The sequence below is a fragment of the Heloderma suspectum genome, chromosome 2 (assembly GCF_057233095.1).
Source record: "Heloderma suspectum isolate Gila_16-S chromosome 2, 16-S_ref, whole genome shotgun sequence".
In the NCBI taxonomy this organism is placed as follows: Eukaryota; Metazoa; Chordata; class Lepidosauria; order Squamata; family Helodermatidae; genus Heloderma; species Heloderma suspectum.
Window position 1 is genome coordinate 142,539,798 of NC_139459.1, and position 16,084 is coordinate 142,555,881.

A 16,084-nucleotide genomic window follows, 5' to 3' on the forward strand; every position below is an offset into this window, starting at 1 on the left:
CCCCCCACATTTCCCCCATATAAGGGCTTTGCCCTTACTTGAGAGTAAGCCCCCGTACTTGAGAACAAGCCCCATAGGGTTTTCTTCTATCCATATGATAGGGTCACTATTTTATCTGAGGTTAAAAAATTACATCATGATTGTTGTCCATATTTGATGTATTACTTATTTAATTAATTGATTGGATATATAGCCTACTTCATCCCAAAGGCTCAGGCCTGGTAACAATATGCTAATCAATCTACCTCATCTTTCCCTCTTGCTGGCCACCAAAAGACAGTTTGAATAAAATATGTCTTCAGCTATTTCTGGAAGATGCACAGATTTGGTGTTTACAATGTATGTGGTACTTTACAGAGAATTACAAGTAAAAAAAAGTCAGGTCTCTGCCCCTAGAAGCTTACAATCTAAATTTAATGTGTAATCTGAAGTTACATAGCTGTTTGAAACTTAATTTTATTATATAAACTATTATTATGTTCTCATTTTTCCTCATACCTTTCAGATCTAATGTGCCTTTAAGAAGTAAGGGTGTAGAGATGTGAATGGCCTAGACCTTGTCCTCCTCTTGAAAATATGCTCCCATCATTTTGAACCTTCTATTAAAAGAACACAGAAAGCTGATTTTCATACTCTTAACTGAAGCCTATTTGTGCTGGGGGACCTCATTACTGCATCACCCATAAAACTCCTGATGCTTAAACTTGTTTTGGCAGTTCTACAAACTACACTCCAGCACTGACAGCCAGAACCAGCTAGTGCACCCTCCCGTCCCCCTCCCACAATTCCAGGGCAGGAAAGGAGAACAGGGCCACAGCAACACACTAGCTCTCTCAGTGCGTGTGTTTAGGATTGGTGCCTTTTTGTGCTTTACAGTGCGCGGGGGAGGGGATTTTATAGCAAAGTTTCACATCTTGATGATCTTGAAAAAGATGGAGATGGGTGGTGCAAATGAGAAGCAAGATGATGTCTTGTTCAGCTATTGAATTATATTCATTGTAAGAGTTGGCTTGTGCCATTTTATTTTAGGATTTATCACACAATCCTATGCACGTTTATTCAGAAGTCAGTCCCACTATGTTCAGTTGCCAATTGGGCTTTCTCCCAGGTAAGTGAGCATGAAGGGACCCTGCATTTCTGAATTTGCCACTACACTACTGACCCCACACTATGTCACAACTTGTGATTCCCATCTGTCACATGGATACAAGTGCAATTTCCTATACAGGCCCCTGTGGGGTCACCAGGTTCTGCTGTGTTGTTTGTTTGGTCTTCTTGATGACTGTGAATAGCCCTGGCACTGTGAAGCGCCAACAGATGAGTTAAAACAACAGGAAAAAGAAGATCTCTAGGTGCACAAGATAATTTTTTAAATAGCAGTTGGTGCCTTCCCAATTTTCTTTCTTGATCTTTAACAAAAGAAACTTACAATACAATCCTATATGTCTACTCATATAAGAAGTCTCATTATTTTCAGTGTTGCTTACTCCCAGGTAAGTGTATATAGGATTGCTCTGTTAACATTCTTTAGGGTGCAATTCTATGGCCGCTACTCAGTGGCTAGACAGCCATAGGATTGGTTCGTTCCCGGGAACCAACCTCGGAGCCCGCGCTCTGAGGTTGGTTCTTGGAGAACCGACCTGTACCCCCTCCCATGCCACCTCGTAGGCAGCAAAGATTGGCCCCAGGCTCCGGGCTCGGAAGAGCAGTGATGTCAGGGTGGACACTGAGCCCATAGAATCCCAGAGTAGTTCTGATTCTGAGGAAGAGCAGTCGCTCCTGGGAGAGGAGCACGCTCCTCTTTCCCAGGGCCAACAGCTGACGGAGATTCCTCCCACCAGCATTCCTAGCTTAGATAGCAGTCCAGGGAGTGACAGAGCGCGGATAGCAGACTTGGTGGACGCGCGACGCCAACGCAGAGAGCGGCGCCAAATGGAGGGTGCAGAAAGGAGGCGTAGTGCCCGGTTGGCGCGCAAACAATGGCTGCGCCCAGAGGATCCAAGGGAAAAGGAGAGGGACTCTCCCTAGTCCTTAAGTTCAGGGGTCTGCCAGTAATTCCCTTTCAAATGGGGACCAACTGTTCCAACTTAGGGCATAGGTACTGTGCTGCTCAGATCTAGTTGCAAACAGTAGAGTTAAGTTGTAAAAGAAGAATAAAGCTTTGAAAGGAATCCCTTTGTCTGTGTCTGGACTTAGCTACTGGATTAGACTGAGAGAGGCCTCCAAGGAGCCCTTGCCAAGTGCGGAGCGGGGGAAACGGGGTGTTCCTGGAGGCAGGGCGGGGAGCTCAAAAGTGCCAGTATGACACTTCCTATGTGTCGTCTGCCCCCCCCATGCTCCAAGGTCCCACGTCTAGACAGCCGAAATCACTAGCTGTGAAAGCAGGGCAACAGGAGCGCAAAGGAGATGCGCTCCTCACCACTCCTCCCATTCTGCAGTGGATAGGCAGTCACCCCTGGGTTCAGAGGCAACTGTCGATCCCCATAGGATTGCTCTCTTAATAATCATTCTCCAGCCTTTAGGACAGAGATGGGCAACCGGCAACCCTCCATATGTTGTTGGACTGCAGCTACAATTATCCCTGGCCATTGGTCATGCTGCCTTGGGCTGATGGGAGCTGGAGTCCAACAACATTTTATTTATTACATTTCTATACTGCCAAATAGCCAAAGCTCTCTGGGTGGTTCACAAAAATTAAAACCCCTAAATACAACATGATAAAACATAATATAAAACCTTTAAAAGTTTAAAACAGAATAAAACCAGAGTAAAAACCAGCAGCAGGGAAAGATCTAAAAACACAATAACACATTTAAAAACAAAACTGAAGCACTAAAATGCCTGGGAAAATAAAAAGGTCTTCACCTGGCATCAAAAAGACCACAATGTAGGCACCAGGAACATCTCTACACCAGCCTAAAATCCTGCATTTAAAATGCGGCTTTCTGCTTCTGTTTTAAATGCAGGATCACCATGGACTCCTTTTACATGCACTTCATTTCCCCCCTTATCTGAGTCTTCCGTATGTTTCATTATACAGCCACTAGATGGCGCTGTGGTCTAGTTCCTCTTATTATTGGGGCTTTTCCATTTCCATGGAGGGAACTCAAGCATGGTAATTTGATAGCTCATTATCTCCGATCTTTTTAAAATGGAATAAAGGTCATTTAGTGCAGGAGATGCCCTGGACGTTGACGACGACATCTAAAGGACCCACAAACTTCCATGAGTAACCAATCTCAATAGAAGGATAAAAGTTCTGTGTGAAGAAGCCCCAGGTGAACCTGGGGGGTGGGGGATTCCACAAGCAGGGTGCCACCACTGAAAAGGCCCTTTCCTTAGTAGACACCCACCTCACCTTATTTGGCAGTGGCACCTAGAATATGTCCACCCTGCTTTAGAAGGTAACACCTTCCAGTTAGAGTGGCAGAGAAACCATTTGAAGCCAGGTTTGTAATTTGAATTTGGAGGCAGGCAGAGAACCGAGAGCTTTCAGTTGGAGTTAGCAAATGTTTTGGTGTAGGGAAAGAGGGGTGGGTGGCTGAAACACTGGCCCTCTGAGAGTCTGATGCAGGACCTGCAGTTTTGCTACCCATTTTAAGGACTCTTGTTTCCAATGGACTGTATACTGGTAAATAAAGCAAATATTGCAAAGAAACGAACAGTGCAATCCTAAATATGTCTATTACGAAGTCCCATTGAGCTCAGTGGGAATTACTCCTAGACAAGTGTGCTTTGAATTGCAACATTAGTCTCTAGTGCTCTGACCTTCTTATGGTTTGTGTGAAATGGGCAAGTTCCATTTAATAGTTCTCTCTCTTAGGCTTAGTTCTCACTGAGGTGGCAAACCTGTGCCTGGACTGTACCACTCCAGACTGCAAGTGTGGGGATGCTCATGACTGAACACACCTTCAGACCATAAATAAAGACACCCCTCTGTGTAGAAAACTAGCATTTAAGGAGAAGCTAAGCTAGAACCTTTCCCCTGGGTTAGTCCTCTTCAACGTGAAAGGATTTGGTTTGAATGGAGGAACGTTCAGTCATGTGACCTGCACTCTGAAGTGGCGCAGTCCACACAGGTTTATGAGAGTGATGCCTCTGTTGACCTCTTGGATGATCAAAGCACTGTGCATTTTATATTATCTGTAAGCCACCTTGGACATTTTATGGAGAGGCAAGGTATATATTTTTAAGTAAAGAAGAAAGTTCTCCGTGTGAGGGCTCCACGAATATGGCAGCCTTAATTTCAATGGCTCCCACTGAGATCAAGATATGATGGGGGGAAACAGGTTCCAAAAGAAGCAGGAGTGTTTGGCAAGGGACCTGTCCCCTGTCCTCGACCCTGCTGTTATTAGGGAAAGGTTCAGTTCCCACCCCATTGGTGTCTCCAAGAGCACCTCCCGTTCCTTTTCCCAATGTAGGTATAGTGCTGCACTTAGGAGACACTATTGGCAGCAAGGCAACGCCTTCAGCCTGGGCCTTGGCTGCTCTGGCCCCCACTATCAGGGTCTCATGGAGGAGGGATGCTGAATTTCTTTCAGCCCAAGGGTCAAATTCAATTTCAGAGAAGCTCTCGGGGGCCGCATTCCAGTAATGGGGGTGGGGGTGCAGAACCAAAAGTGCCAGCATGTTGTAACTTAAAGCTTTTACTGTATGAATGAAGCCTCAGGAGAGGCATTTCAACCTTTTAAAATGGGGAAAACACTGCATAAAAGCTGGGAAACCACCAAACTATTAGCGGTTGGGGGAAAGGGCTTGCAGCCATTTGGTGAACCCCAGAGGACTGGACTGGGATGCCAGCCCTGAGGTTCTGCATCCCTGCTAGGGAGGATGCTATGGTGCGTCTGTGTGTACCAGCACCGAGAGATCAAAGGCGCCCTGAAGTCCCGGCAACGCCTGAAGCCTTGACTTGCTAGTCATAAAGATGGGCACATTCATTAGTAGAGCATCATGGATGCCCCTGCAAGCAGATGGCTTCAGCTTTGGTAACGTTTTGCTTGTTGACCTTAATTTGCTGAGATGGTTGTCCCCATTTTTCAGCTGTTCATTTATTTATGAGTGTTTATAAATCATGTACATTGCCAGATTTCAAATGATTTCCCAGCAGTAACGTATGGCTGTGAGAGCTGGACTATAAGGAAGGCTGAGCGCCGAGGAATTCATGCTTTCGAACTGTGGTGCTGGAGAAGACTCTTACGAGTCCCCTGGACTGCAAGGTGGTCAAATCAGTCAATCCCAAAGGAAATCAACCCTGAGTGCTCATTGGAAGGACAGATACTGAAACTGAAGCTCAAATATTTTGGCCACCAAATGCGAAGAGAAAACTCCCTGGAAAAGACCCTGATGCTGGGAAAGATTGAAGGCAAAAGGAGAAGGGGACGGCAGAGGATGAGATGGCTAGATAGCATCACCGATGCAATGAATATGGACTTGGGCACACTCCAGGAGAGAGCGGAGGACAGGAAGGCCTGGCGTGCTGTGGTCCACGGGGTCACGAAGAGTCGGACACGACTTAACGGCTGAACAACAACCTCACATTAAAAAAAAATAACACCAGTACTTAGAATTAATAAGCCATATCTGCATAGCCATAATAAAACAGATTTATTATTGTTTGTATTTTATTATTAACATTTATATACTGCCTTCTTTGCTAAACAGTCATTAAGGCGGTGCACAAAATTTAAAATGATAAAACCTTAAAACAAGCAAAAGAACATTTAAACAGTGAGACATTAAAACTACATGATTTAGAAGGTTAAATTAAAAAGATGTGTTTTCACACCCTTTCTGAAAGGTAAGAAAGTGTGCAGAACCTCAGGTCTGGCATCCCAGTCCAGGTGGCAGTCATAGTTTGGGAGCAGCACAGGCAAAAGCACTTTCACTTATACCAAACAAATGGGCCTCTGTGGGGATTGGAGTCCTCAAGAGGGTATCTCCTACATATCTTAATATCCGGGCAGGTTCATAGCAGGACAGGCAGTCCCTTAGTTAGCCAGGTCCTAAGCTGTTTAAGGAGTTAAAACCAATACCTTCAATTGAACCTGGAATGTAATGGGCAACCAGTGCAGAACTTTCAAGACATGTATAGTATAGTCCCAATACTGTGCACTGGTTTGCAGCCTAGCTACTGCATTTTGCACCAACTGCAACATAACATAAGAACATAAGAAGAGCCATGCTGGATCAGACCAAGGATCCATCTAGTCCAGCATTCTGTTCCCATGGTGGCCAACCTGCTGCCCATGGGAAACCCACAAACAGGGCATGAGTGCAACAGCACCCTCCTGCCCATGTTCCCCAGCAACTGGTGTACATAGGCATACTGCCTCTGATATTGGAAGCAGCACATAGCCATCAGGACTAGTAGCTATTAAGAGTCTTCTCCTGCAGGAATTTGTCTAACCCCCTTTTAAAGCCACCCAAACTGGTGGCCACCACTACATCCTGTGGTTGCAAATTCCATAGTTTAATTTTGTGCTGTGTGAGGAAGTACTTCCTTTTATCAGTCCTGAATCTCCCACCAATCAGCATCATGGGATGACCCCACTAGGTTCTAGTATTATGAGTGGGAGAAAAATGTCTCCCTATCCACATTCTACACACCATGCACAATTTTGTACACCTCTATCATGTCTCCCCTTAACCTCCTTTTTTCCAAGCTAATCAATCCCAGCTGTTGTAACCTTCCCTCATAGTGGAGATGCTCCAGCCCCTTGATCTTTTTAGTTGCCCTTTTCTGTACTTTTTCCAGCTCTACAATATCCTTTTTTAGGCGTGGTGACCAGAACGGAACACAGTATTCCAAGTGTAGTCGCACCATAGACTTGTATAAAGGCAGTATGATATTGGGTGTTTTATTCTCAATTCCCTTCCTAATTATGCCTAACATGGAGTTTGTCTTATAGCGGCTGCACACTGGGTTGACACTTTCATCGAGCTGTCCACCAAACCCCAAGATACCTTTCTTGGTCAGTCACTGCTAGCTCAGATCCCATCAGGCTATACTTGAAGTTGGGATTTTTTTTTGCTAACATGCATCACTTTACACTTGCTTACATTGAACTGCATTTGTCATTTGGATGCCCATTCTCCCAGTTTGGAGAGATCCTTTTGGAGCTCCTCACAATCCCTTTTTGTTTTAACCACTCTAAATATTTGGTGTTATTGGCAAATTGGTCCACTTCACTGCTCACTTCCAAATAATTTATGAACAAGTTGAAAGCATTGGTCCTAATACAGATCCCTGTGGGAACTCCACTATTTAAATTCCTCCATTGGGAGAATTTACCATTTATTCCTACTCTCTGGTTTCTGTTCTTTAACCAGTTACTGATCCATAAGAGGACCTCTGCTCTTAGTCCATGACTGCTAAATTTGCTCAGGAGTCTCTTCAAGGGGAGCCCCATGTAGAACACATTGCAATAGTCTAAGTGTGATGTAACCAAGGCATGAATAACTGTTGCCAAGTCAGACAAACTCAGGAAGAGTTATAGCTGGTGCACCAAGTGTAATTATGCACACACACTCCTTGCCACCTGGAGATCTAGGGGCAGTGTAGGACCAAGGAGGACTCCCAAGTGACACAGTAGGCTAAAAGTCAGTATGTGCCTAAAAAATAAGAATTGTCGGCACACGTCTAATCTCACTGTAAGATAATTCCACATAGTGGGTGCCATCACGCTAGGTGCCATGTTCCAAACAACCACGGAGCAGACCTCAGGAACACAAGGCACCACCAGAAGGGCCTCACCAGGTGACCTCAAGGATCAAATGGGTCTATGGAAGAGAAGGTGGTCTCTCAGGTAACTAGATCCCAAGTTGCTTAAGGCTTTATATACTAGCAACAAAACCTTAAACCTGGCCTGGTTCCAATCACTGCAGCTCCTTCAGCACAGGTGCACCCCACTCGGCAGCCCAGCTGAACATTCTGCGCTAGCTGCAGCTTCTGAACCAGCCTCAAGGGCAGCCCCTTGACAATATAGCACATTGCAGCACTCCAACCTTGAGGTTACTTATGTCTGCACCACTGTGGCCAAGCTATCTTGGTCCAACACTTGCCTCAGCCAGCGTACCAGATGAACCTGGTAAAAGGCACTCTGAGTCACCGAGCCCAACTGGGCCTCCAGCGACAAAGATAGATCCAGAGGTATCCCCAGACCTTGCACCTGATCGTTCAGAGGGAGTGCAACCCCATCCAGAACAGGTAGCCTGGGAGCCACTTACCCACTTATCTTGCCCAGGACTCAGCCTCAGTTCATTTGCCTTCATCCAGTCCACGAGTGTGTTGTGGGTCTACTTGGCCACACCCAATTCAGTTATAACAGAAAAACAGAGTTGGGTGTGATCACCATACTTATGACACTTTGTTCCACATATCCTAATAATCATTCTCAACAGCTTCATATAGATATTAAACTGCAGTGGGGACAAGATCGTACCCTGCAGGACCCCATAGCACAAGTGCCAGGCAGTCAGGAAGCAGTCTCCCAATGCCGCTCTCTGCAGCCTACCCTGCAGGTAAGAGCAGAACCACCGCAATACAGTGCCCCCGACTCCCAACTCACTGAGCCGGCCCTGAAGGATACCACGATCAATGATATCAAAGGCTGCTGAGAGATCGAGCGAGAGCAACAAGGGCGCATTCCCCTCTTGTCCCTCTCTTGATAGAGACCATCCATCAGGGTGACCAAAGGTGACTCAGTCCCAAATCTAGGCCTGAACCCAGCTGAAATGGGTCTAGATAATTGGTATCAACCAAAGCACCTGCAGTTGTGCTGCCACAGCTCTCTGAAGAACCTTTTCCCAAAAAGGAATATTTACAGCCAGGCAATAGTTGCCAAGAACCACTGCGCCCAGGGTAGATTTCTTTAGGACGGGCCACACCACTCCCTGCTGAAAGGCAGCCAGGCACCACTGTCACACATAATGAAGCATTCACTGCAACCTGGACCCATCCAGTCATACCCCTTAAGCTAGTTTTAATTAGCCATGAAGGGCAAGGATCAAAAGAGCATGTCACACACGAGCACTTTGTCCACGTCCTCAGGCTCCATCGACTGCGACAGATCCCAAGCAACCAGACTAGACACAACGTCCTATCTAGCTCGGCTAAAGGTTCTCAGGGGAGCCAACCTGGAGTGGTTGCACTTACTAGAAGGGCAGGGCAGACTCAAGTCCAGCTCTGCAGGATAGCAAAGTCAGACCAGTCAGGGTCTGTCAGGACCCTGGACAGCTCTATACTGGCTGAAACACACTTAGGAAGAGCTGTTGTCTCAGCAGCATACAGAGGTCTTAGGCTTTATGAAAGCTAGCAGAGCTGAGCCTGCTGTTAACTTCACCCACTGTAAGGAGCTATGTGTCTCTTAAAGGGCTATTGCCTTACTCTGCAGTCACTGGCTCCTCTGGCATTGGGGTGGTGAGGACTGCATCAGGTGGGGTGCCCACTGATAAAGCCATATCCTCTGGCCTGGAAGATCTTGGGGTAACAGACAGTGGTTCATTGGGTGATGCCTCCTCCACCTTGGAGTCCTCCTCTGAGCCAGAGAGCGGAATCAAAGCTAGAGACCATAACACACAGCATTGGTCACCTTGTTTGGGTCTGCCACAATAGAACCATCAAGATCACTGCAGAAGCAAATGATTTTATCTTCAGAGTGCTTAGCAAAAGGGTTGCAGCAGGTTTCCAGGGGATCCAAACTTCCATTCACTAGGGTAGATGCTAATAAACCCCAGACCGCTCTAGAAAGCTCCACTGGATGGCAACTTGAGTTTACAATGGAAGCAGCAAATAAGCAATTTTTACTGCCTGCACTGCCATGCAATAAGCACAGTTATGTGCTCTAACATGTACTTAGTCAGCTTTACAGTGAGTCTGGCACCGTTTGCACTCTAGCCATTGTCCAGCTTGTTTAATTGCTTGCAGCTTCCTGGAATACTAGGGAGCCAAATGGGCTCTGCAGTAGCAGAGAGGGGACTGAAGAGTGATGATAGCCCTTCACACCTCACAGTTCCATAGCAAGATGAGGTCCTCAGGAGGATCGCCAGCTCTGCCCACTGGAAACTCCATCAGAGCATTCAGGAATCCATCAGATTCCATTAGTCTCCAGGGGCTGGCGCCCACCCCTGCAGGGGGAAACTGTGTCAAGAGTCCAAACCTCACCAGGAAATTGTCTATGACAATCGGGTTATTTGGACCCCTGCCCCTTTTTTTCCAGACCATCTTGGGGCCAAGACCAAATTGAATATGTGCTGCTGTATGAGTCATGCCAGTGACAACTTGAGACAGCCCCATGGTTGCCATGAAATCCCAAGTCAATCCACTAGAGGTGGTCTCAGCATGAACACTGAAGTCCTCCAGCATCACTGTCCTGGGTTCCTCCAACATCAAGCCAGAGGCTGCAGGGCAGCAGGATGGGCGGTGCACCAGCAGCATCCCCAATCAGTCTCTTTGGCCCAGCACCAGATGCAGGACTTCCAAGCCAGCCCCAACATGGAGGGGTCTTCTGGTGAGGAAAATAGAACTCCTATGGACCACAGCAACATCTTTCGAGCCTCCAGCCTGTGCTGATGCACTCAGGTGGGCAAAGCTGGGTCTGATCAACTCCACCCAGCCCACCTGCCTAAGTCTCTGTAATACACGCCAGTTTTGCTCCCTTGTCCACGATTAAATCATGGATGAGCAAGGTATTAATTGACTTGGTGTTAAGCAACAGCAACACAAGGGTAGAGGGTGCAGAGGATGAGTAATCTGGTACTTGGGGGTTGGAAGAGAGACCAGCTGGTTAAGCCTGGATCCCAGTGCAGCTATGTCTAGAGAACTGCAACCCTGGAAGGAAATATGGTGGCCCTCCAGACCTACCGAAAGAAAGGTGTGTGGGCATAGTAATGTGCACCTGCTTGACATTGGGGTTCTAGCTGCAAAAGGTCCTGCTACAATATATTGGTTAGGCTTTAAGATGTCACAAGCCCTTTTACTATTTTTGCTGCAAGACGCTAAGAAGCCTGCCCCTCTGTTAAGGATGCCAAACAGGGCCGTCGTGTTCAGCATCCTTGACACACGGCTCGTTATGCCACGCAGACCTGCTCTTCTCTCCGTTTCCTCCTGATGCCGCAGCCTTCGTCCAGTCGCTTACATTGGATTTTCGGTTTCTGCCGAATTGGCCCGACCTTCTCTCCACGCTCCTTTGCCCTCTGCGCCCGCCCGGCCCGGCGGATGCCGTCTGCCCGGCAGGGGCCCCCTCGCGCTCTCAGAAGACAATGCAACGCCACGCCATGCAATGCGGTTGTCGCGCGTGCTCCGAGGCACTGCTGCAGTCCCCCCTGGCAAGCACGAGGCGGCGTTGCGCTCGCGGCTCTCTGGGCCAGCCGCGACGAGGAGCCCCGTCCGGGCGGCGACCTCGCGGGAGGGGGCGGCTGGAGCCGAAGGCGGCTTTCCGCGGGCCCTCGTCTCCCTGCTGCCTCAGGCACAGGACGCTGTGCCACCCTGGGGCTGAGCTCTCGCCGCCGCCGCCGCCTGTCCACACGGGGCCTGGCGGCGCGCTTGCCGTCGCGGCTGTTCTTCCTCACTCACGACGAAATCCTGCCCGGGCTTCCTCGGAGGGGAGCCTCCCCGTGCTCAGGGGCGCTCGCCCACAGGCAAGGCTGCTCTGACGGCAGCCTTGGCCACCCTTTCCTGGCGGCCACCCTGTGCGTACTCGCCTGGGAGCCAGCCCTGCGGGGTTCAGCGGGGCTTCTTCGGGGCGGACCGCTCTGAATGCTCCCGGCCCGTGCCCTCGGCCGTCAACGCGCCAGTCCGCCTCCGCCTGCCCTCCCTTTTCTCCTCGGCGCCCTCTCTTTCCGCGGCGCGCCTCAAAATGGCCCCTTTCGGAGGGGAGAGGCGCTCTGCGCTGCCTCCCCGCGTGAGCGCAGATGCTCCGCTCCGCCGCGCGGCTCCCTCCCCTCCCCCGCGCCCCGGCGTGCCAGGGCGGGTGGGCGTGTGCCTGAGTGGCTGGCTGGTTGGCTGCTCGGAGCGTCCCACGGCAGAGCGGGCGGCGGCGGCGGCGGCGGCGGCTCCTCGCTGCCTTCGCCCGCTGCCGCCTTCCTCCAGCCGCGGCTCCGGCTCAGCCAATGGCAGCGCCGCACCAGCTCCAGCGCTGTTTACCCAGTCTCGGTCCTCCTCCTCCCCCGCCCCCGCCCCTCGCTGGCGAGCCCCGGGAGCGTCCTCCGCCGAGCCGGGCAGAGGGAGCGGGCGCCGGGTCCGGCCACGCGACGGGACGCGTCTCGCGTGCCTCCCTCGGGGCGCCGCCGCCGCCGCGCGCTGCCTGCGGCCCCTGCGGCTCGGGCTCGCGCGCTCCCTCCCTCGCACCTGCGCGCGGCCATGAGCAGCCCCCCCTGGGCCCGGGCGGGTCGCCCTGGGGACTCGCCGTGACGGGGACTCCGCTCCGCAGCGCGGCCACGCTCCCGCCTCCTGCCTCGGCGCGCAGGCTGCGGCGGCCAGCGCCGCTTCTCGGCTCTCCTCCGCCGTCGCCCCCTCCTTGCGGAGGGAGCCCCGCCGGCCGGAGGCATGGGCTGCATAGGCTCCCGGACCGTAGGTAAGGAGGGGCGGGGAAGCGGCGGGGCTGGGGCGGGGGAGGCTGCCGCAGCAGCTGCTGCCGCGCCTCCCTCGCGGGGACCCGGCGGGCGCGACCCTGGCCGCCGCCGCGTCCAGGCAGGCGCGGGCCCCGCGCGTGGGCTGAAGGCTCCCGGCCCGTCGTCGGCGCGGGGAACGCGGAGCAGGTTGCAGCCTGGCTGGGCTGGCGCTTGGTGGGAGCAGGAGGAGAGCGCGGTGGAAGGGGGGGGGGGGCTGCTGCTGCTGCTGTTGGCGGCAGGGACAGGGACGGCCCGGGCACCAGGACCCCTCCTCTGGCGGGCTCCCCCCGCGTGGAGGGGTAGAGCCGGCCCGGTGCCGGCGTCTTCCCCGCCCTGATTGCTGCCAGCGCCGCTGGGTGCGCAGGAGGCTTTTAACTCCCGTCCTGCGTCTCCTTTGTATCCTGGACTGATCTCTTTGCTGCTAGGATGAGACTCCCGAGGGGGAGGGTGGCTGCGTGACTGGCCGCCGGAGGCGCCCCCAGAAGCAAGGTGTGCGCTTCCCCTGCGGGATGGTTTGCAAGGAGGGTGTGTGTGTGTGTGTGTCCGAATGCGCCGACGCTCCCCGCCTTCCTCAGCTTGCTGGCCCCTGGGTGCCACTGGCGGTGGGGTAACACAAGAGATGGATGGCGCTGCACCTTCATTGGAAACCTGTAGATAAAGAGCAAAGAGGGGAAGGTGGTGGGGTTATTCTTGCCCGCCCTTGAGTGAATTTTTGGCAAGGCCGGGTGCCTGCTGTTATTCCTCCCCCCTTCCCCCCATCATGGTTACTGTTATCAGAATCTTCATATCACTGCAGTGATGGCTGCACATCCCTCCTTCCCTCCCTCCCCGTGGCGGCCCACGCCTCAGCAGAGAACAGCCACTGGATCCCTCCCACAAGAAAAGAGCTGTGCCAAGGACGTCCGCCCCCCCCCCGCGCTTTTGGTGTGATACTTCCCTCTAAAACCTAATGACACCCCTCCACCCCTGTCGTACTCCAGATTTATGGACTCTGCATCACTTTGCAGAGAATTGCAAAACGAACATTTTCCTACACAACCCAGAGCTGGCCAGTGGGGGCTGGTGGCTCCGATTTCGGTGGGGCTGTATATCCATCCTGGGTTTCAGTGAGAACCAGCCAGAACCCTAAGGGAGCTATCCAAAGCGCTGAACCATATCCCCAAAATGGGTTCAGCACCTGGGATAGCTCTAGACGTCTGGCTGATTCTGACTGAAACCAGGATGGATGTCTAGCTCCACCAGAATTGGACCCACCAGCCTCCACTGGAGCTGACACTACCTCTACAGTATCGGGGGGGGGGGGTGTGAACTGAAGGTGTCATTAAGATCAGCAGAAGTAGGAGACAGGCTGGTCTTGGCCCATGTGCCACAATCCATGAGGAAGTTCTACTCAAGCCCCAGTGGAATGAATAAGAGCTGCACAAATCCCATTTAGGCTTACTCTGGCAATCTCTGGATTGTGCCTCACATCATCTTTTGTGGTGATGTAGTACAGTGGTGTTGCCATTTGGATTTTCCGCTTCTGGCACTGAAAAGCTTTGGGGCAAGCTTGGCTCACTTCCCCTGCTCATGAGATAAATTACTCTTGTTTTTAGTGTTTTACGTTTCTTCCCTGCCAAATCTCAGGGCCCATGAGGCATTATAATATATCTAGACATCCCATTTTATTGTCACAATACAGAGGGCGCAATTTTAATTTCACTTACTAGGAAGTAAGTCCCATTGAACTCTGTTACATCCAAGTAAACATGCTCAGGATAACACTGCAAGAGGCACTGACCTTCCCATTGCCCACCCAACCAACTTTGTGGCCTGACAGGGATTTGAACCCACATCTTCTGTGTCTTGAAGAACTGACTCTTTTCCTCCTCCCTTGTGGCCAATACCCCTTCCTCCAAGTATTTACACTTAAGAAAGCAAAGCAGTAGCCAGCAGGAAAATTGTATTTTCATGAATAAGATGTCAAGAGGGAATTTTATGTAGGAATTTGTTTGGATGCTAAGGAAACAGTGATTCCCATGGTTCATAGTACCTGTTAATAGGTGCAGTACCTGTTTGTGAGCATTGTCCTCAATGTGGCCAAAACTGGAAGTCGTATTAGAGACCCATGAAGAATCCTCCAAGACTCCCCCCCCCCCCGAAATACAGCTGTGGGAGACTGCAAATACGATGGGAGTGAATGGCAACAGGTGTATGTGTGTGTATGTGTTTAACAGTTTCTGTGAAGGAGAAAAGAGGGGACACCATATCTTTTTTGCGGTGGATAGGAAAGCAGATGGGTGTGCAGGAAGGGAAAGGGTTAACCTTCTACCTACTCCATTGCTGCTTCCATCAAAGTTGTAGCCTCCCACAGTTGCATTTCAGTAAGTGGAGAGAAAACTGTTGGGAGATCGTTGGTGAATCTCCTGCGTCATACTATGCTGTGAACAAATTGCTGACATAATCGGTGGGAATTTTGCCATGGAATTCAATGAAAGATAGGTTGCATCCTAAATTTGCATTATATGATGGGACTTTCTTCCAGCTATGTCTCTTTGGCTGTCCCAGAACTCTACATCTTTCCTTTGAAATACGATTTCATAACTTTGCCAGTGTTGGAAATCTTGGTCAGTAGTGGTTCTAACTATGAGGCACGGAGTCAACACAAATCTGATCTATAAGGCACCATGCATTTGGAAGCTCTCCTGTACAAGCCCCATTGAAGGGGCTGGGAGCTGTTCAAGAGTGCTGTTGTGCAGCTTTGGTTCACTTCAGTGAAGCTTGTCCAGGAGACCTTCCTGGTGGAGAGCACTCTGTGTTAATTAGTGGCACAGGGTGCCACATGTTTTCTGACTCAGTTGCTCAATTGCTTTGGCTGATCCTGTATATTTTGGAAAATGAGATCTTGTGGTATTAAATATATGCACTTGGCTGCTAAATAATAATATGTTGCGCTTCAGGGACATAAGTATTTTGGATTTAATTTTAAGGTGTGCCACCAAATCTCAGGGAAGGATCTTGCACATTTGACCTCTTGCTTATTAGCATATTATAGTCCCTTCAACCGTTGCCCATGCATCTGATGAAGGAGGGTCTTCTGGAAAAAATAACAACCCTGATGCAGGAATACATCTGTTAGTCTTTTAAGGTATCATACAATACCTCTTTTGTTTCAATATAAATACGCTAAGGGCAAACATATGTTACAGACCATTGGCTGCTGCTTCACATCAAAACCACTTTTGGCAGCAGTTTGCAGCAAAGCAGTGGCAGTGCGGGATAATTACTACAGTATGTCTATGTTTACTGCATGTCTACTCAGAAGTAAATCTAACTGAGTTTAATAGGACACACTTCCAGTTGTGTATATCAGACTGAAGCCTTAGCCCTTTCCCCCACCTATTACTTTTCCCATGCAGGGATCTGGAACCCTACAAGGGAAAAAGCAGCTGGGGGGTGAGAAGTTGCAGTAGGAAAATGGTGGATAGAGTTAAGC

At 50.3% G+C, this 16,084-nt stretch overlaps 1 protein-coding gene across 2 annotated transcripts in view; it reads left to right on the forward strand.

Moving 5' to 3' along the window:
- The first annotated feature begins 12,284 nt into the window (after positions 1–12,284).
- The window catches only part of FAM131B (family with sequence similarity 131 member B), a 56,004-nt gene continuing 52,204 nt past the window's right edge, over positions 12,285–16,084 (forward strand). Inside the window, exon 1 of one of the 2 annotated variants that reach the window (XM_084832187.1) lies at positions 12,285–12,572. In XM_084832187.1, coding sequence (XP_084688313.1) covers positions 12,545–12,572 — 28 coding nt within the window. In that variant the 5' untranslated portion in view covers positions 12,285–12,544. Of the gene's footprint in view, positions 12,573–12,658; positions 12,757–16,084 lie in introns of those variants that run through there. The other variant, XM_084832188.1, reaches the window with a different exon arrangement.